The sequence below is a fragment of the Amblyomma mixtum genome, chromosome 6, assembly GCF_055824585.1.
Source record: "Amblyomma mixtum isolate Tamu chromosome 6, ASM5582458v1, whole genome shotgun sequence".
Taxonomy (NCBI): domain Eukaryota; kingdom Metazoa; phylum Arthropoda; class Arachnida; order Ixodida; family Ixodidae; genus Amblyomma; species Amblyomma mixtum.
In genome coordinates, this window is record NC_143017.1 from 161,630,361 (window position 1) to 161,650,412 (window position 20,052).

At 47.9% G+C, this 20,052-nt stretch overlaps 1 protein-coding gene across 1 annotated transcript; it reads right to left on the reverse strand.

Annotated features, from left to right (window-relative positions):
* Positions 1-4,620: 4,620 nt before the first annotated feature.
* On the reverse strand, positions 4,621-6,351 carry LOC149341020 (uncharacterized). Its single transcript, XM_089547481.1, has 2 exons — positions 6,273-6,351; positions 4,621-5,617 (listed from the first exon to the last, which is right to left on the reverse strand). Exons 1-2 carry the CDS (start codon positions 6,349-6,351, stop codon positions 5,001-5,003), a joined length of 696 nt encoding a protein of 231 aa, XP_089403607.1. The 3' UTR covers positions 4,621-5,000.
* Positions 6,352-20,052: the final 13,701 nt, after the last annotated feature.

The window sequence follows — 20,052 nt, forward strand, 5'->3', positions numbered from 1 at the left end:
AAGGTGAAGCCAGGAAAGAGACAATCAAAGAGAGACAGGAGGAATCTTTTAGAGCTGATGGATTCCTTAACACAATCCTGGAGATGGTATAACAATTATAAAATGAAATTTTCTACACATCGGGCTCAACAAAAAATCACTGCCTCTCCCGTAACCGAGAGTAGAGTAAGCATGAAATGTTTACGGACATAACACATTGGTTGTAGATGGTACTAGTCAAAGTCTTGAAATGGGTCTAGTGTTCAACACACCGCACCACACCACACATACTGTGCACTGGTCCATGTGGACGCAATCGTTTCCTGTGAGTGTCTGGGGAATCTCTTTCGCCCTGCCTCGTCAGCTGTATCCGATTTCTGTCAGGCTCCATTGCTCGGCTTAAGCAGCTGTGACGGTGGTGGCATTGAAATGCAGGACGATGCAGAAGCGTACGCGGACACGACTAGACGCAGGCCTGACAAGAATGTATATGCAGCGTGTTCGAATACTTCGCGAGTGTGTATACATCTGCCTGCCAAAGGGGGAAACGTCATGAGCTGAAGGCCCAGCGGCCGGTCTTTTACATGTGTGAGTGTGGAACCGCAGCGCCATCCTTGGGGACGGCAGGAAGCAGTTTTTCCGCCCAAAGCCCTTCTCGCCCTGGAGCTCCCCTCTTGCTCTAAGCGGCCCTCTCAGAGAGTCTCGTTAAATCTCGTACGGCGCCCGGATGCTCTCGTTTCAGCTCCCGGATGTGTGGAATTCAGTGCCCGGATGAGTGGAATTCAGTGCCCGGATGAGTGGAATTCAGTGCCCGGATGTTGGTTCTCGGTCTCGGCGTGACGTCACCGCACTGCTAAAAGCATTTCATGCTTAAAACTCGAACCCCATATATCAAGTAGGAGCATTAAGCATGAATAATGGCGGGCAGAGTTTTTAAATCTTGAGTAGAGAGGTTTTAGGTCTGGAAATGCGCGTGCAAAATACTAACAGCAGTCTGACACCAATGAGTCACGATTAATTAAAAAAATTAATATAGATTTCAGAAAGAAGCAGTTTACGCAATTATTGAATACTGTAGCACTTGTGCAGGAATAAAAAAATATAACACGCCGTAATATTCTAAGAAGTTGTTTCAACTACTAATAAGGTAGTACAGGCAATATACCACACAAATATATCGATACCACTTACAATATACTGTATACTAGCATGGAAGCAGTGGATTAAGTAACACTGAAACCTCAAGCCTATTAAGAGGAAATTATTAGTTATCAACAAAACCATTAAAATGCATTTTATGTCCGATCAATGAGAAAAGCTTAGCAAAAGCAGTTACTTAGGAAGTAGTGAGGCGCATTCAAGCAATTGGTCTTATTCCAACTGCTGCAGTTAATGACTGCACAGCACGCCTTTAAATTTCTCTTAGATCAATCTGCCCTAATTGCTGTGCATTGAATTTGAATTTAACAGTTTGATTCAAATCGCTGTGAAGCTATCACTATCAGGGCCAGAGGCCTTTTCGTCACCCGCCATGTAAACTTTGCACGCCACTGAGAGTGTTGTTACGACCCAACTTGAGACCCGCGAAGATCACGGTGGCGGATTCAACAGCGGAAATTTCGAAAGGCAGTTTGACCCCACGATGGCCCCACTGAAAAGGATCACCTTCTGGGAAGTGGCCGATGAAGCTCTTCCCACACTAGGCTCGGCGTGAACGACCTTCCCTGGGATACCCCGCAAGAAGCGACGGTCGATGGACCGACGACAGGGGAAGAAAGGATTCACCTCGTCTGAGAGGAACCGAAACGAATCCGAGGAAGCCATCGCAGCTGCGGCCGCGGCGCCATCATGCCACACCTGTGTTCGATAGACACGTGCTGTTCGCGGTAGTGTTGCACCGGAGTGCGAAAGAGCTGCAGACTTACGTTTCCTCCTCGCCAGTTCCCACGTGTGGACTCTGCAACAGGTGCCTCCGTTTGATGTGTTGTGTTGTGCCGACTTGTGCGTCGCGTTGAATTGCCGCGTGGAAAAACGGCGGAGCCTGAGGCTATTTAACCAGCGCCCGAAGTGAGAACTAATGCTCTGGGCCTCATCCAGTCGCTCGACGCTTTGAACTCTTAATTTTTGTTTCTTTGCTTTTCTGCCTTTCTTTATGTATATAAGTGTCTTAAAAAAGTGCCATTAAACCTGCTTGTTTTCGTATCTCCAACCTTCGAAGCTTCAGACCATTCCCTCATCCCGGCTGAGCCCCCTTGGTGATGCAACAACTGGTCACGCTACCCGACTCGTAACAACTGGTGGCAGCGGTGGGATGCTGCTACCTCGAGCTACAACAGTGTTCAGCGCACAGTAGACACTCTAAACGCACTGCATTAGAGCAGCCTTGTTGCAGCGTCGACTGTCACCCGCCATCACGTGACAAAGCAAGGAAAACCGAGGAGCTCGGATCGAGATAGCTATTTAACTGTCGAGATCAAAGTTCGAGAGCCAGCAAGCTACACGCCTAACAAAAAAAAAATAAACAAAAATAGAGCGGAATGCCGTTTCCCAAAGGAACAGAGGAATCCTCGAAGAATTGGAGCAACTTTTGGTACTCTACCTAACAGGGGAGAAGTGTTAGCGTGTTGCATTCGACACTGCAACATTCCAGTACGCGAAAAATTCATTTTGTCGGCTCCAAAGACAAATTTAAGAACAATATAGCCACCATAACCTACAATTCTCCAGATAAGTTGGTAATGCACCATACAGGGCGGGAGTTAGTATTGACTGCCACCATTTGTCTTTTGCTAGTAAAGTCGAAGCACAGAAATAAACACTTATCGTATACATTTCTTCTCGGCTACAAATAGCGGCACGAATTTCGGACCACAAGGATGAGTGGCAGCCGCTGGACTAGCAACATAACTTTACTGAAAAGTGCATGAATGAATAGCTACTTGAAAACAGCGCATCAGTGATGCACAACCTGTTGAGACGATTACATACGCTTAGGTAAGCGCACCCACTCCTTCGACGTCACACCGACATTTGCTTCTCGCATGCGTCTCCAGCCTTTAATGTTTTCTAGCGCTTGTCGGTCGTACTTCTTTCCTTGCCTTCCGAATTTCCTGCCGGTTTTTGTTGCCATGAAGTACCAATTCCTTCAATATTGAGCTTTTGTCCATTTCTCTCTGGTTGCTGTCATCGCGATATTAAAGGTCTGAATAAGAAATAGCTCCGCAACGATTGTTGAAAAGCGTACATTAATTAAAAGTAAGTGACAAGAAATGTAGCGCATCTCACTTGGCGAGCAACAAGCAAGGAGAAAATAGGGGCTCGTTATGGTTTGGTTTAGTAGGCTTTGAGGGACGCCGTAGTGAAGAGTTCCGGAAATTTCGACCACCTGGGGTTCTTTAACGTGCGCTGACATCGCGCAATACACCGGCCTCTAGAATTTCGCCTGCATTGAAATTCGGCCGCCGCGGCCGGGATCGAACCCGCGTCTTTTGGGTCAGCAGCCGAGCGCTGTGACCACTGAGCCACCGCGGAGGTTAGCGGCTCGTTATGACGTAAACCAGCAGTTACCGAAACCAAAAAGCATAGGGAATGTTTTTTTTTAATTTGCGGCATTTATCAATTGAATAATAATAGGATATTTATTTAAAGACATCTCATGAGAAAGCAGAAGAAAAAACAACCACATCCGCCACTATGGACGACGGTGGCGCTGGTGAATTCTATCAAGGTTCAGTTACACTGCACATAACTACCCTCGAACGTCACCTTAACCCAGTTGGTAGAGCACCAGACGTGAAATTCGGAGGTCGTAGGTTCGAATCCCGCCAGGGGCATGTGGTTTCTTCTCCTTTCTAACCAATCACCTTTAAATAATTACCCTTTGAATTAGCAAAACAAATTAAAAGAAAACACCCCCTGTGTTCCTTGTGACAGTTGGCTTCCGTCATGTTGATGAGCAACATGACATGGAGAAACACAATTGAACGAGTGTTTCATTACTAAAACGCTGCACATCGGCGGCATTGTTCTCTAAGTGAAAAATAAAAAGAAAGCGCAAAAGTCGATAATGTTGCGTTCCGTGAGAGTCGAAATGGTGTATCGAGCAGTCTCCTCGGTTCAAGGAAGATAAAGTATGTCGACAGACTTCCCCTGAACAGCCATTCAGTGCCCACATTTCTCCTTTTCCCGGTAATATTTTCATAGTGCCTGAATTTTGTGCAGCAGTTTAATTCGAAAAACAATAGACGGCAGTTGTTCACCTACGCCAATAAAAAGCTTCGGAGGAAAGGACAGGTTAAAAACAGTATTGTCGGAGAAGCCCTGGAGCTAAACAAAAACACAGGTTACACGAGATTAAGTATTGAAAGGCTAGAGGGCTCGTAGACATTGTTTAAGGGCTTCATTTAATACTGCAGTGCAGCAATACATTCCACTACGTTTCCTCTTAAATACTAAAAAGAAAGACGCCAGTTAACATAAACACAGGAAATAGAACGGAGCACGCCGACTATTGCGGCAGTTCTAAATTTTCAGAGGAACTGCCTTGAACTAGTAGCAAAAACTGAGTGAAAAATAATGTGGCCTTATTCAATTTAAGAACTTAGGAAGCATCTTGGGCTTCTAATTATGTAAGAAGCGATATGCCGAGCAGAGAAGCGTGGTTGCGAGATGTAGGGTGTGCGGAGAGTTGAAAGACGTCAACGTAATGAATACTTGCTTATTTCCTGCGAGACACTGGGCCATTGGAAAGCGTGCAAACAAAATGTGCTCAATAAATGTCCAGGCAGTCATGAATAAGAATTTTTTGTTCAATTCTTTTTAATCACTGGAGTCAATGTTGCTTGGGGTTGAAATTTCGTTATGTGCTAGTGCGTAAATGTACACATAAGTAACGCAATAGCATCGGCGTCATTATAAAACGCCCTACTAAGAGTGCTGCGCGTGGCGTGTCAATAATTTGCGTTACAAATATTATGGAACGCCTACATTCGAACATTCGAAGGTAGAAATTCTCGAATAAACTATGGGCGCAAGAAGCTTTTGAGGAGACTGTCGGCGCTCATGTCCGCGGAGCGGATGATCTCTGCCATGGCGCTGCGCAGCACATCTTCCACGAAGTATCGCACCACGCGCTCGGCGTGTCGGTTCAGCACGGACATGAACAAGTTGACCACGTGGCCGTACGAGTCCATCGTGTCCAGCGTAGCGTTCATCCCCGACACCTTTCGTACGACGAGCGCCTGCAGGCGGCCTTTGCCGCTCTCGAACTCGGTGCCGGCTGAAAAGTTGATGCTCACAGCGCTCGCTTCGAAGCTCAGGGAGCGACGCGTGCGGTATATGACGGACGCCGCGAACGGAGGTCCGACTACGCGCGCCGGTGACAGCACGACGCCGAGCACACCTGTCACGGGGCCCATCTCGAGCTTGGTGCGGAGGTCGACGGTGGAGGTCAGGCGCACCACCACCGCGTCGGTGCGGTGAAGGCTGCGTGCGCCTGCGACGCGCCCGTTGAGCACGCGTAACATGCCGCCCCACTCGGTGTCCAAAACCACCGCCGGCATGAGGTATGGGTTCAGGTAGGACAGCGCGGCCACACTGGACACGAACTCGTCAACCTTGGTGCGGTTCACGGGTGTCTCTGCGCGAGAGAGGCCGCGCGCCGGCTACAGTTGGCTTCAAGCATGCTCATATCTATGTATGGCACCTGATAGGACGGTGCCTGGCGAAGATAAAAATCAGAAAGCAAAAAAACAAACAAACAGGGAAGGATAGGAGGGAAAACAGATTTACACTGCAAGCGTCCTTGCACTCGATACTGCGGCATCTCGTTAGTAAGGCTCCTCGTTAGCGACCACCAAATTCAGGCGAAAGCACCACATCGGCTGCATCAATGGCTAACTCCGCCGTTCAGTATGGAGGCACACACAGAACAGTTTGGCCCACAGAAAATGTTGGGTCGCATTAGTTTCTCAACAGTATCCCGAAAGGCAGCATTTCCGGTTCTTTGAGCATGAAACCAAACATCAATGCAGCAGGTCATCGAAGTCTTATTCATGCAGAAATTTAGATTCTCCTCGGCTACACCAGAGGTATGCGCAACCCATGCACACAATTATGGCGTCTCCCCACAGCATGCTACGTGTTATACCCTGAAAGGTGGAGCTGGACTGTATGCACCGATCGTCCGAGCCACGACAATATCTGGCGTTTTGATCTGCGTACTCGTTTTCTTTGTTTGGCACACTTCGTGACATGACAGCGCGACTTCCACTGGGACGACAATCAACGCTTACCCGTTCGCGATGCGGATCCCCACGAGGCTAAAGCCACAAGGCAGGCAGTCAGTGGTCCGCGGATATGCTGCCGCAACATAGCCGTGGCTTCTCTTGTCGCGCCCGGCAGCTGATGAGAGCCTTCTACTTCTTCGCCTTTCATGGTGGCGCGCGTTCACATCGGAATGAATGAATGGATAAACCTTGGGCCCAACCGGCACCTTGCTCAACGAACGCATCCACGTATCTATCCTGTCACCGTTGTCATCTGTTAAAATGACACATGTCTACGATAGAGAATTGCCTAGGATGACACGCATAACAAAAAACAGTCTAAATTTTTTTGGCTCATCAGTATTAAGTTGTTTCAAGACTGAATAAGAACGAAACCAGGTATGCACTAAGCAGTAAACACAATATTTTTAGTGGTTTTTGTCAGCGGTTGCAATAATATGAGGAACGCAAGCATTAGGCATCGGTAACAAATCTACCCCGGTACCCCGGTAGCACGATACCAAAGCACTAAAAAGAGATCAGAGTTTCTTCATTCTGCAGAAGAGGCTAGACTTCGAAAATTTCTTGTGCAGTCCATTCAAACGGCTCGATTATGTGCATCGAGAGAAAATCAGCGCCCACTCAAGTTGCTTCGGAGGCCTGTAGCCTCCAGGGCAGGAAACGACGGCAATAAGTGCCGAGAGCTTTGAGTGGGCCAAGCTTCGAGAAGCGTAGGTGATGTCCCATTATCCTATTCCTTCTCTCAGCAGTCCGCCCCCGTCGCCATCTTTGGTCGCGGTGCCTTCATAACAGTGCTCCTACTCAAGTTGGCGACAACCATTGTTCGAATGAGAGATGACATTTTGTTTCGTATAGATTGCTTACACCTCGTGTACGGACACGAACCTTCAAATCTTTCATCCAGTAATCTCGCGGCCCAGAGCGCCGACAATGCGGCTTTTTGGAGCGTTATTGCGGAAACAAAATGGCGGAACCGTAGTCACGCTAAACGGCGAAGCTGAACATTTAGGATCTCTACAAAAGCGCAGCGTCCGATTACTCGAGAAGCAACCAACGCACGCGCGACCGCCGCCCCCCCCCCCCCCCTTACGAAAGCGTGCTAACCAAAACGAAAAAAAGCTGGCTGCTATCCGCACAAAGCAGCCTGCCTCCGCGTGCTAGCCTGTTCGCGCGCTTAAAAGAGACCCATAAATCAGGATTTATAACCTTCAATTCGAAGGGATTTTGCTGAGAGCTTGCGTAATTTCGGCAGCAGCGAGCTCTGGTGCCGTAAAAGATTAAGAGGGGGACCTCAAAGTCGCAGGCTAGCAAAAAGAATCACGCAGCGTAACATTATTAAAAACAAACGCAAGGAAGATGATCGCGTCGTGGTCAGTGCCGTAGTTTCGGTGATTGCGCTTTTGCGTGGCCTCAGGCGGTTCCCAAACATGCCTTGGTTATCTAAGACGCCCATACACAGCGATGGCGCAAGTGGAATGCTGTGCAGCTGGGAAAAAAATTAAAAGCGATGTGGCAATGCCGTAAAGACAAGACACGGTTAGCCTGCTGAACTTTGCTACTATTAGAGACAGTTTTGGAAGCTACCAAGTAGAATAAATTAGTTCGTAAATCATGACACACGCAATACGAAGTGTCAAAGAGGAACTCTTCTTAAGCTTGATTTAAACGCGGCTTTAACCGTGGCCGCGCCAAAGGAGCGGTGATTATGTGACCAATTGGCTGAAGAAACAAGCTTTGGTGAGGTCAAGGCCGATGATACTGCTTTTTTTTGTTCTTGAGTGGCACTTCAGAGTACAAAAATATTTTAACAAACTAATGAACGTAAATTGGCGTTTCTCTCGTTTTTAAAGCGAGCATCATTACCGCTTGAAAGGCACTCTGAGAATGAGTTCAAAACCCATTAAAGGAAACAACTGCTGCCGCTGCTGCATCTTTGCGGCCTATTGGCAGTTATGCTTTTGGTGCAAAAACATGCTTAAAAACAGCGCAGTTTTTTTCCATCATCGCCATCCCTACCCCCATTAGTGTGCGTTTTTTCTTTCTAAACATGCTTTCACCACGTGAGGCAGCACCAGTCGCACGTTAAAGGGCCGTAAGAGCTCGACAAAAAAAAACAAAAAAAAAAAAAACCGGCCATGCCAGTGAGCGATGGCCACCATGCTCGGTGAACACACAAACCCAGCCCCTAGGCATCCCCAGATTTACTGAAAACCCTCGATTTGCTTCGTGACCAAGACAACAGATACCGGTGTTCTCCTGAGACCCCTGGAGTGGGCAACGAGTTTTTCTTGAGAAGAGGAATTCTAAGAAATCACGAAGCATCTCAGTGACCACTAGAACGACTCTCAGCACACAAGCCTTGAATGGCTCACAACTGGCGGCGAGAAGGGGTGTGTAGCTTTCTACCGCTACCCGCAGACCAGTCACAGTCATAATTAAATCAACAATTGCGCCGAGGCTTCTGCCATAGCGACCGGTGCGAGGTCGTGCTGCAGCGAGGCTATGACCCTCCCGCATTCTGAACTGTCATCTACGACTGGGCCTAGGGCGGACATGTGACGAGAGCTGGCGCAAGACCAAGCATGCCAAAAGAATGGTTCTTACGGCAGTCGTCCTACGCCAGTGGTCAACGAGCACCTTGCCGGTGCGGGTGAATGTTAAAAATAGAGAAGTGCCACCTGGTGTCGAGCTAGCGCTGGAACGCTGCTGGCTCGGGTAGTTGGCTTCCATGAGTACCAACGGCTAGCCAGTTGATTTTATTGCGGTAGCATTTGACTTCACATGATGGGATTTCGCGTCCATTAGTAACAAACGTCGCTGATTGATAGTGATGATGGTGATGTCACAAGGTCACGTGACGCTGTAAACTCGTCACAACGTGCCTATCGCGGCGGCTTGCAACCACATTAATGCAACTAAACTCCATTCACTTGTAACCATTCTACAGTGGAAGTTTATATCATGCAATTTTGCGTCATGCATTAGTCACAAAAGTCTCTGACTGGTCTCGAGGGTGATGAAGTCACAACGTCCCGGGCGCTGGTCTCGTCATTTCCCGAGTAACCGGCAGAGGACGTGCCAAGCAAGTAGAAACCGGTTGGATAGAAAGTGTCGAGAGAATCTAGGCCACCGACATGGACGAAGACAGAGAACAGACGTATAAAGAGGAAATATACAAAGATATACTCAGCACATGACTTTGTGTGGACCAAAAAAGATACAATGACAGTGACCACTTAGTGTATTTGTTGAAAGAACTAACACATACACACAAATGTGCAGCCTAACACTGTTTTCGATGCTGTCGCATTCCACTTTTAAGTAGACTTAAGAGACACCATAATTGTTTAGTTTCTGTTTTCCCACAATAATCAGGTTCTTGCGGAGAATGGTTAACAAAAAGGTCTTTTCCTTGAAGCCCATTCCAAAAATTACCATGTGCTTTTATTTCTGTATGGCGCAAAGATGTTAAGGAGAAGTACAAACTGGTGAAACAGCGCGAAGAGTGCACAAAACTCGGTGGTTTCTTTCACGTTTGCTTGCCTTCACGGACTGGGAAGCCAGGTCAACGGTTGGCCTAGCACCGAGACGCCGTCATCTTCATTAGCCAGGTCAACAAGGGACGCTGATGAAACAATAGAAACTCCCTGGAGATAGAAGGTCAACCGGGTCGGCCGGACGCACACCCTAGGTTGTGTTAGTGCCGTGGTACCCGGGACGCCTTCTTAAATGCGCATCTCACCACATGTTTGAAAAACAGGATAGGGGTGTCTCTCCGCCATGACAGTCGCAATACGGAAATCGCTCGTAAAGCCTTGACACAATAGTGATGACAGGGAAGAAGGCGCAATGGCCAAGTTCTTTACGACGAATTAATGAGTTCAAATCACTTTTAGTGAGAAAATAAACACTAGTTAATTTTATGCAGTATTTTCCGCGAGACATCATGAGCTTCACTTGTGATGACTTGCCTTATTTCATTTGTAAAGTTGAGTTAGGTTATGTTGTTGTTATGTCCTTTGCGATGTGCCGTTTGTGATAATGTTACAAGAAAGCTTATTCACTGTGTGGAATTCTTCCAACAAGGGCGCTAGAAACAGTGTTTCAGAAAACGAGTGTTTCTTGAGACATCTCATTGCTTAAGAAATATTTGGGCAGCATTCCTTCAGTAAACGCATCCTTTATCCCCGTTTCGGCTATAGGGCTACAAACAATAAGCACTTACCCACCATGAGCTGACACACACATCCGTTAGCTGAATTTAGCCGTCGGACCGAGACCACGTATATAATCTCAGGCGTAAGAACTTTCAACAAAGCCCAATCTAAAAAAAAAAGTGTGCTAAGAACTGTCAGTCTAACCCATCTGGGTAGCTAAACTTCTCCCGAATGCAACAGTAACGCACGGAGCAGTTTTTCTAAGGCAGCCAAGTTCAAACAAGGCTGCTGCGTGTAGTTAAACGAGGCTTCTGATGTTCGTGGGGCCGGTGAAGCAGAAACGGACTCATTAGCATACTCTGAAAATTACCATGAAGCCAGGTTTCAACTTATGCATCGGTGGGTCAGGAACTTGCGGCACTATGTACACAAACTCGTTTGCTTTGTCTTTAGAAAGGCACCAGCGTCCCCGAAATAGTCACTGAGCTGGAGAAACCGCAAGACCTAGGAAAAAGAACCGCTCATTCCAGTGCTTTCGCGTTCCGGTCCAACAGCCAAGCCGAGTCGAGCCGAGCCAAGGCTTCGGAGGGATGCTTCGCTGCTCTCGCTTCCGGAGCAGGCACATGTGCACAACCGAAACTCCAATCTCTCTTTCTTCCTGAATATTTTACACAGAGATATTCTGCATTTGGATATACTGTGAGCGTTCACCGCGAAAATTCATAGGACGGCGTCATCCATGCTTAATTCTGAGCGAAAAAAAAAAACGGACAAGATAAAACTCTTTTGATGGTTTTGAAAACAGGTTTGCGGATACCTCGCAGAAAAAGTGGCATGAACGCATTTTTTTTATTATTTTAGAGACTGAGCTGGATTTTTGCGATACCAGCGCTCAGCATGATAGTAACTGCAATTGCTTCTATAAGCAGCTTTGATTACGGTAAATATTCTAACTACATGTGCCGTGGATGTGCAAGCTATCCAAGCATACTGCTCAAAATTGTACACGTTTTTTTGTTTATTAGGATGGCGTTAGCTGCATAACTGCTGTCGATGGTTGTGTATTGGAGGAGGAGGAGGATATAGAAGAGGAAAGGCAGGGAAGTTAACCGAAAGAATAATCGGTTTGCTACCCTACACGGGGGGAAGGGGGTGAAGGGATAAGAAAAGAAAGAGAAAGGAGAGTAACAGAAAATTTAAGTCACTATAAAACGTCACTGTTCGTTAAAGTCACAGCCTATCGTGCAGGCCAGAAGTTCTCAAGAAGCGGAGCAGTGCCTTGCAGGCCTTCTCCGCCGACGACCGCCGCGGCCAGGGGCCGAGAATCTTCATTTCAGATAAACTCAGTGGCCAAGTGGTTTGAGGACCCGCCTCGGATGCGGGAGGTTCGGGGTTCGATCCCTTGTGCTGCCGTGTACCCACCGGTGATACAATGGATACAAGCTTTCTCCTTGCCTGGTGCTCGTCTTCTTTAGGGTGAAAAGCTCCGGAAATGGTTTTTTGACCTCACCTTGGGAAGAAAAAAAGTGCCTTGAGGCACGGCGCTCTTTGTCCACAGATGCCCTTGCGGCATAAAAAAATCACAATAATCGATCATCGCATCTTCAGATCAAGACTATGGGCGTTTGTTCACTCTTGTCTCATTATCAGGCATGAATGCGTCTAAGGCACGACCTCTGCTTACTGCAACATAAGTGCTCACTAATATAACCACACACACGCAGCTTTGCACACGTATGAAAAACATGAATTACAGTGTGTAGACGATTGTACGCAATTTAGGTTTCCTAGGATATGGCGATAGTAATTATCCGGAGAAAAAAAATGGTCAAATAAGCCATTATGTTCAATTCAAACAGACTTTTCAGCTTTCTACCATTCGCTCCTTCTCGCTAACCGGACAGTGTACTCTGTAGTGATTATTTTCCTTATTTATTCAGTTGCTTTCTTCCCCACGGGTCAGCCTTGCAGTTGACCTTGGAGTTGGCTTTTAGTTCAGGCATCAGTGTTGGTTCTTACCACTATGATGAAGAAATGAGAATGAAAAGGAAATAATGATGCGAAAATGCATCCCCCTATTATTCTCTGAAGAAAAAACTGAACAATTCAATTCAGCAGCAGACATATGACATCTCCTTCCGCCATGTTACTGGTTTCGTCAGACGCACGTAGCGACTTGTTAGAACAGACAAGTTCGCAATTCGACTGCGCCGTCTAGATTCTGTTGTAAGTTGGTTACAGTATTCGTAGATAAGTACTAACTTCTACAAAACTCAGTAATAAGCACAGCTAAACGGCATCGTCGCCAGTGATTTCTCTTCCTAACTACCGAAACATGAAGTTTGGTGCGCCGCGACTAAATCTACATAATAATTTTGCGATGAGTGGTGGCATCAGCAAAAGCGCAAGAATAGTCTTTGACCTACTTGTGTGCTCCTCGTCAAGAAGAGCCACCATTCTGATGCATACCATTTCTTCTTGAGATTTGAAAAGCACTTTATTTTATCGGCATTCATACAGAAAAGCAACAGCACAATGCTAGACTTGGTAAAGATCGTACTCATCAATATTTCCATGCTTGCTAAAAAATAACTAATCTTCCTCGTATGGAGGAGTTCTTTTGTGCAAGTACAATTAATAGTCGAAATAGTAAGGATGGTTTAAGTGCGTTTGTGGATTTCTGGAATCTTCCAAGTGCCTGCCGCTGTGACGTCATTGACGCACAATCACATACTACTAGCTGCAGTACCCCTCATCTGTCAAATGCCTGTCTTCATTAACGCCGACGATAGTGAGTGACCTGAGAGATGATAAGGACAGGCCTGCAATTCATCCAGAGGGTGACCAAGCCCTGAAGAGGTGGAACTGAAGGCATTAGATACAGAAGCTTCTCATACAATTCTACGGGATCAAAAGAGATCCAAAATTTCTTGAGGACAGTATTGTTATAAAACGTTATGCCAGTGAAAATGATATGAAAACAATGATAATAACAGTGTGTTCGGAAGTTCCCATTGAAGGCACGCTACGATGCTAGCGCCGATTACTTCAGGAGAAAACCTTTGTGTAGCACGCGAGGCAGCACGAGAAAAAGCCGATGGCTTTATCGAACAACAAAGGCGTCTAATACTCCACTTTAGCAGCGCGGCAGAGGAAAGAAGAAAGGCCGACACTGCGGTGTAAGTTAAGCCCTCTGAGTTCCTTTTACCTTGTTTTTTTTTTCTGCGAACCAAACTTTTAATCGTTGACTTCAGCGGTGGCCTTGCATACTTTAGATACGCCCACTCGTTTACTAAACTTTGCTGCGAAACGCGCGCAACGAAGCGGCGTAGTAAGATGTCCACTGAAGAACTTTAGGGAATAGGCACTGTTTTCTTTTCTTCACGCACTATTTGAAGGCGATAACGAGTTTCTAATACCGTGCCGAAAGGCAAGGTACACTACGCCATTAAGCTGGCTTATTCTTTTGCAACACGAAGCAGTTGTGCGTAGAGGTTAATAACTTGTCATGCGCACGACGGCGCCCTTAATAGCGCAAGTACCTTAATGGTCTTCTAAATTTAATATTCTTCTGACTTGCAACGGTGAAAGCAGAGTCGATAAGACGATACCGCGCTTTAAAAGCGGCATTCTGTGAAAATAAGAAAGTAAATGGCAGTTACCACAAGGTAGTAGGAAGAGAGAAACCCTTCATTAGAACTGAAGGCGTGTTGGAAGTCGAACAGCTGGAACTGAAACTGCATACGGAGAAGAGAAAAAATAATGTGATAAATAATAAATTTTAAAGGTTGCTGCAAGAGGAAAACCATAGAAAGGAAGTATAAATATCTCTGGAGGGACTCGACGCACCGCACACCTGAGGTTTAATTGCGCAGATATTCTTTGCGTAGGCATGGACGTTAAAGGTGCAAGTCGTTGGAGTCAAATGGCCCAAGTGTTCGAGAGGCTGGGGCAACCCATGAATACACTCTGGAGAGTAGGTTCCGGAAATAAATGTGGAAGCACATTTTCATACGTGGACCCAAGAGACGGGAAATGTTTCCTTGTATCAGCAGAACATGCGAGAAAACGAAAGCGATTCAGAGGTGTAACGTTGCGAGACTGGAAGCGGGCAGTGTGGGTGAGCGAACAAAGTCGAGTTAATGACATCCTAATCGAAAACAAGGAGAAGAAATGGGCTAGGGCAGGGCGTGTAATGCGAAGGCAAGATAACCACTGGTCCCTAAGGCTAACGAAGTGGATTCCGCAAGCATAGCAGGGAGCGCCAGAAAGCTAGGTGGGTGGATGAGGTTAAGAAGTTGGTTGGCATACGGTGGCCGCAGCTGGTAAAGGCCACGGTTAATGGGAGAGATACGGGAGAGACATGGGACAGGCCTTCGCTCTGCAGTAGGCGTAGTCAGGCTGGTGATGGTGATGATGATGATGATGATGATCAGCTGGATTGAAGTTGTGAAGCAAGCAAAACATGCTTCTAGTGCGAGCGCTGCCGAAAGGTGTTGTTTCATGCGGGATTGAGGCCTTTTTAATTCTGATTTGACTACCGTGCCTAGCTGCTGTAGCTTGGTTAAATATATCCGCTGTGGCATGCAATCTGCAATGCTTAAAACGCGGCCTCGTGGAGACTAAAAAATCTTATATGCGCTCGAAAAACATGCGCGCGCACACACAAAGCACACGCATTGCTACATCTTGTTAACGACTGCACACCTGAATTTCTCATTACGACAAAAATGGGCCTTAAGCAGATCTAATTTATGGAAAAAGAGCCTAAACAGACTCGGACTGAAAAAAAAAAGTTGCGTGTAAACAGACCTCTTAGGATATAAAGTGTTTCTTTTTTTCGAAATAAGCCAAATCAAGTAACTGAAGCTAAATCAAATTATGCCATAATGGCGAAGCAATCCTTACGTCTTTCCACTGTAAAAAATTTTATAATGAAAGTTTCTCCATAACGTTTAGCTGTATCATTGATCCCTCCTTTAGTAGAAGAATATACCTTGTGCTACAGCGCTGCTTGGCTGCAGATGCCCCTGCACCATAAAAATCTATAATCGTCATCCGTAACGTCTACAAAACACGCGCGCTAAGCCTTTTAAAAATTAAAAATGACCCAGATTCTGCTGATGTACGGATCTAAATGAATCATATCCACCCAGAAAGCCTTATTTGTCAACTTGAGTCTTGTAGCTCGGACTGTTTCGAGAGCAATTTTATTGATCCCTTCTACAGTGCTAATTTAAGATAGACTGTGAGAGGACATTAAGAGGTCGGCGGTAGATCTGAGTCGATTAGAAGGCAATGACAAGGGAATCATTTGTCCTGTTGCCCAGGAAGCAAATATGCGCCCCTGCTACTCTAAAAGTGCTCTGTTGGGATAGTTAGTACTGGCTTTCTAAGTTTAATTACAATTACGAAAACGGCAGATGCAGACAGGAAAAGACAGGACCAGCGGCTGTCCGGTTGTTTTGTGTCCTCTCTGCCTCTGCCATTTCGCTGCTAATCATCAATTTAGGATGCTGCAGTTAAGTGGAATAAATTTAGTTCATATTTTTCTTCACGCGTTGTCACTTTGTAGTATAATGACGCATGGAATATGGGACAAAGAAGGAAAAAAAAAATAGCACACTGTTCACCTTTTCCGAGCGAAGCAATGACATCGAGAGCTCATTGCTTCGAGAGCAATGACATGGCCATACCCTACTTTACCTAGCAGAATGAAGATATTGCTTCAAAAACGCTGGGAAAATCACGCTTACACCCACCTACATACACCATTCCCTCACCTCCTTGCTCCTAAACCTTCACCCACCTATTGCCTCCAGCCCCACCCATCAGAAATTTCCGCAGCAGGGCAACGAAAAAGCGACGGCGAAAAGAAATTCAAAGGAACAAGGGGAGGCGATCATTTTAAAGAGAAATTGAAAAAAAAAAAGAAATGTAAAACCAATATGATAACGCAGTTTTGGCGCATCAAACAGTATGAACGCCTTCTTTTACTTATTTGTTTATTTATTTATTTACGCCGCCGCAGTAGCTCAGTGGTTATGACGCTCGGCTGCTGACCCGAAAGACGCGGGTACGATCCTGGCCGCGGCGCTCACCTTTCGATAGAGGCGAAATTCTTGAGCACCGTGTAGTGTGCGATGTAAGTGCACGTTAGAAAACTCCAGGTGGTCGAAATTTCCGGAGCCCTTCACTACGGCGTCTCCCATAGCCTGAATAGCTTGGGGACGTTAAATCGCATAATTCCTAAACCTACCAACCATATATTTGGTGGAGTCGCCGGGTAACGATATCGGCTCTGGAGCTCCGTAGCCGCACTCTTCCGACACCTGCGATGCCTGTAGACATCCAACACCAAGCCGTGCAAGCAGGCCCACCGACTGTCATCTGTGCCGGCTCTCTTCGCCAAAGGGACCCGGCTATCTTCAGCGGCACAGATGACCATGACGTGGAAGACTGGCTCGCATCCTACGAGCGGGTGAGCCTTTATAAAAAGTGGGATGACGAGACAAAGCTCAACAATGTAATTTTTTATCTTACCGGCGTCGCAAACTTATGGTACCGCAACCATGAAGGGGACGTTGCGACTTGGTCAGCCTTCAAGACGAAGTTCTCAGAAGTGTTTGGTCGCCCAGCTGTCCGACAACTTCGCGCCGAACAACGCTTGCGTGAACGGTCGCAGCAGGTCGGCGAGAGCTTCACTAGCTACATAGAAGATGTAATCGCCCTCTGCAACCGAGTGAACGTCAGCATGCCGGAAGCTGACAAGATCAAGCAGATCTTGAAAGGCATTGATGATGACGCCTTTCAAATGCTGCTCGCTCGGGACTTGCGCACCGTTTCGGAAGTCATCACGCTGTGCCAGAGCTTCGAGGAGCTGCGTAAGCAGAGGGTCCTGACTCGTCAGCACTCAGCTCAGCCAGAGTCACTTTCTGGACTGACACCCGCAGCTGACAGCTCCTATCTGCTGCAGCAAATGAAGGACTTTGTACGTGAGGAGGTGGCCCGTCAGCTTTCGCTTTTGCCTAGCCCTCAAGGGTCGCCACCATATTTGGCCCCGGCTCTCCAACATGCAATTCGAGAGCAGGTTGCTGAGGTGCTTCCGTCAGCGCATTCATCACCACCTGTCGCAGCTCCGCTGGCGTACGCTGACCCGTCCCAAGACCAGTCGCCACCCCTCTGAATTATGGCAACGTCGCCCCAAAACCTGTCGCCCGTCCAATGACTTACGCTGAAGTCGTCGCACAACCTCGGCCGCCTACGTACCCTATAATGTCAGTGCCCGTACAATCGCCGGCACCTTATCTGCGACCATCTCCACGAGACCGAGATCCTTGGCGCACGACGGATAACCGGCCTATTTGCTATACCTGCGGATTGCCTGGCCACGTAGCCCGCCATTGCCGTCGCCGTCTCCCAGTTTCGGCACCGCCGGTCGGGTACTGGCCTCCAGCGCGTCAGTACTCCGCGTCTGCTGAGCCCCGTGCGTCCCCTCGTCCTTTCTCCCCCGACCGTTCAGCGAGTACCGACCGCCGTTCCCCTTCGCCGCGACGACGCTCCATTTCTCCGATGCGTCGCCGCCCAAGTAATTCTCAAGAGGAAAACTAGATGTCGCAGTTCCTGAGGCAAGAACTGCGTCCTCGTCGAACTACCAAAGACCTCAGCTGTCCCCTGCGAACCTTATTGACGTTTCGGTCGAGGGAATTTCTGTCATGGCCCTTGTAGACACTGGCGCCGCAATTTTAGTAATAGACGCCAACCTTTGTCGCCGCTTGAAGAAAGTTAAGACGCCAATTGCCGGTCTCTCGCTGCGCACGGCCAGCGCTCAGCACATCAAGCCGTCGGCAGCTTGCACCGCTCGAGTTTTAATTCAGGATGTCCTCTACACGATCGAGTTCGTTGTACTGCCGTGTTGTTCTCACTCTGTTATTTTGGGCTGGGATTTCCTTTCTCGTCATGCCGCTGTCATCGATTGCGCTCGCGCTGAAGTCGGGTTCTGTGCTCTGCCCCAATCCCTGCCGGACGCTGCTCCTTCACCGCCATGTATTAAAGCCCTCGTCACCGAAGACATCGACCTGCCTCCATGCTCTTCCGTCCTTGTGCGCCTCTCTTGTGCCCCTTCTCGTGATGACACTGTTCTTTTCACGCCAGCCCATACTTTCCTCCGGCGCAAGTGCCTTCCTCTGCCTTACGCCGTATTGACTATTTCTGCTGGCCTTTCCGTACTGTGGGTCTGTAACCCGTTTCCCTACCCTAGTGCTCTGCGCCGTGGCGAATGTGTCGGCAGTGTCCAACCTGTCGCGGCTATTTTAACCCATGAGGAGACTGCCGGTTCATCGCACATCAGTCTCGCTGCGCTCAGCCCACCATCTTCTACACCCACTCCTTCATCTACCGAACTATTTCTCCGCTCCATCGACGCAGATCTTCCACCGACGCAGCGCACGCAGCTTCTCGACTTGCTCAACCAGTTCCGCGCCTCCTTCGACTGTCATCACAGCTCACTGGGCCAAACGTCGACTGTCACACATCGCATAGACACAGGTGTCCACGCTCCTCTACGGCAGCGCCCCTATCGTGTGTCGGCACCCGAGCGCCAAGTTATTGAAGATCAAGTCGACCAAATGCTCAAGAGCGGCGTGATTAAACCCTCAAGCAGTCCATGGGCTTCGCCAGTAGTGCTTGTCAAAAAGAAAGACGGCTCCATCCGTTTCTGTGTAGACTACCGCCGCCTTAACAAGATTACGCGCAAGGACGTATATCCCCTGCCACGCATCGATGACGCGCTAGACTGCTTGCAAGGTGCCGAGATATTTTCCTCTTTAGATTTACGTTCCGGGTACTGGCAGGTACCCATGGAAGAGGCCGATCGCCCCAAGACAGCTTTTGTAACACCTGACGGCCTATATGAATTTACTGTAATGCCTTTCGGTCTTTGTAATGCTCCCGCCACGTTTGAGCGGATGATGGATACCATTCTGCGTGGTCTCAAGTGGAAAACCTGCCTCTGTTACCTCGACGACATCGTCGTGTTTTCGCCTGACTTTGACACTCACCTTTACCGCCTGAAGCACGTTTTGACCTGCCTCTCTGACGCCGGCCTCCAGCTCAACTTAAAGAAGTGCCATTTTGCCGCTCGCCAACTCACCATTTTAGGCCACGTTGTTTCCAAGGAGGGTGTCCGTCCGGACCCGGCTAAACTTCGTGCTGTGGCTGCGTTCCCTCGACCTACTTCTATCAAAGAACTGCGCAGCTTCTTAGGGTTGTGCTCCTACTTCCGTAGGTTTATACGCAACTTTGCCTCAATCGCTGCACCTTTGACACAACTTCTGTCCGGCAGTTCCGATCTTTCGCAATGGTCCCAAGTGTGTGACGACGCCTTCGATTCCTTGCGCCGTATCCTCACTGCCCCACCGATACTTCGCCATTTCGACCCGACCGCACCCACCGAGGTCCATACTGACGCCAGTGGGGTAGGCCTCGGCGCCGTACTCGCACAACGTAAACCTGGCTTCGCCGAATACGTCGTTGCCTATGCCAGCCGCACGATCACAAAGGCTGAATCTAATTACTCGGTCACTGAAAAAGAGTGTCTGGCGATAGTTTGGGCACTTACCAAGTTCCGC

What these genes read in the sequence shown, in the direction of transcription:
- LOC149341020 (XM_089547481.1), bottom strand. Translation starts at nt 6,351, where the DNA reads ATGTTGCGGCAGCATATCCGCGGACCACTGACTGCCTGCCTTGTGGCT. An exon ending in GGGATCCGCATCGCGAACGG is followed by an intron (nt 5,618 to 6,272) that starts GTAAGCGTTGAT and finishes TCTCTCGCGCAG; the next exon opens with AGACACCCGTGAACCGCACC.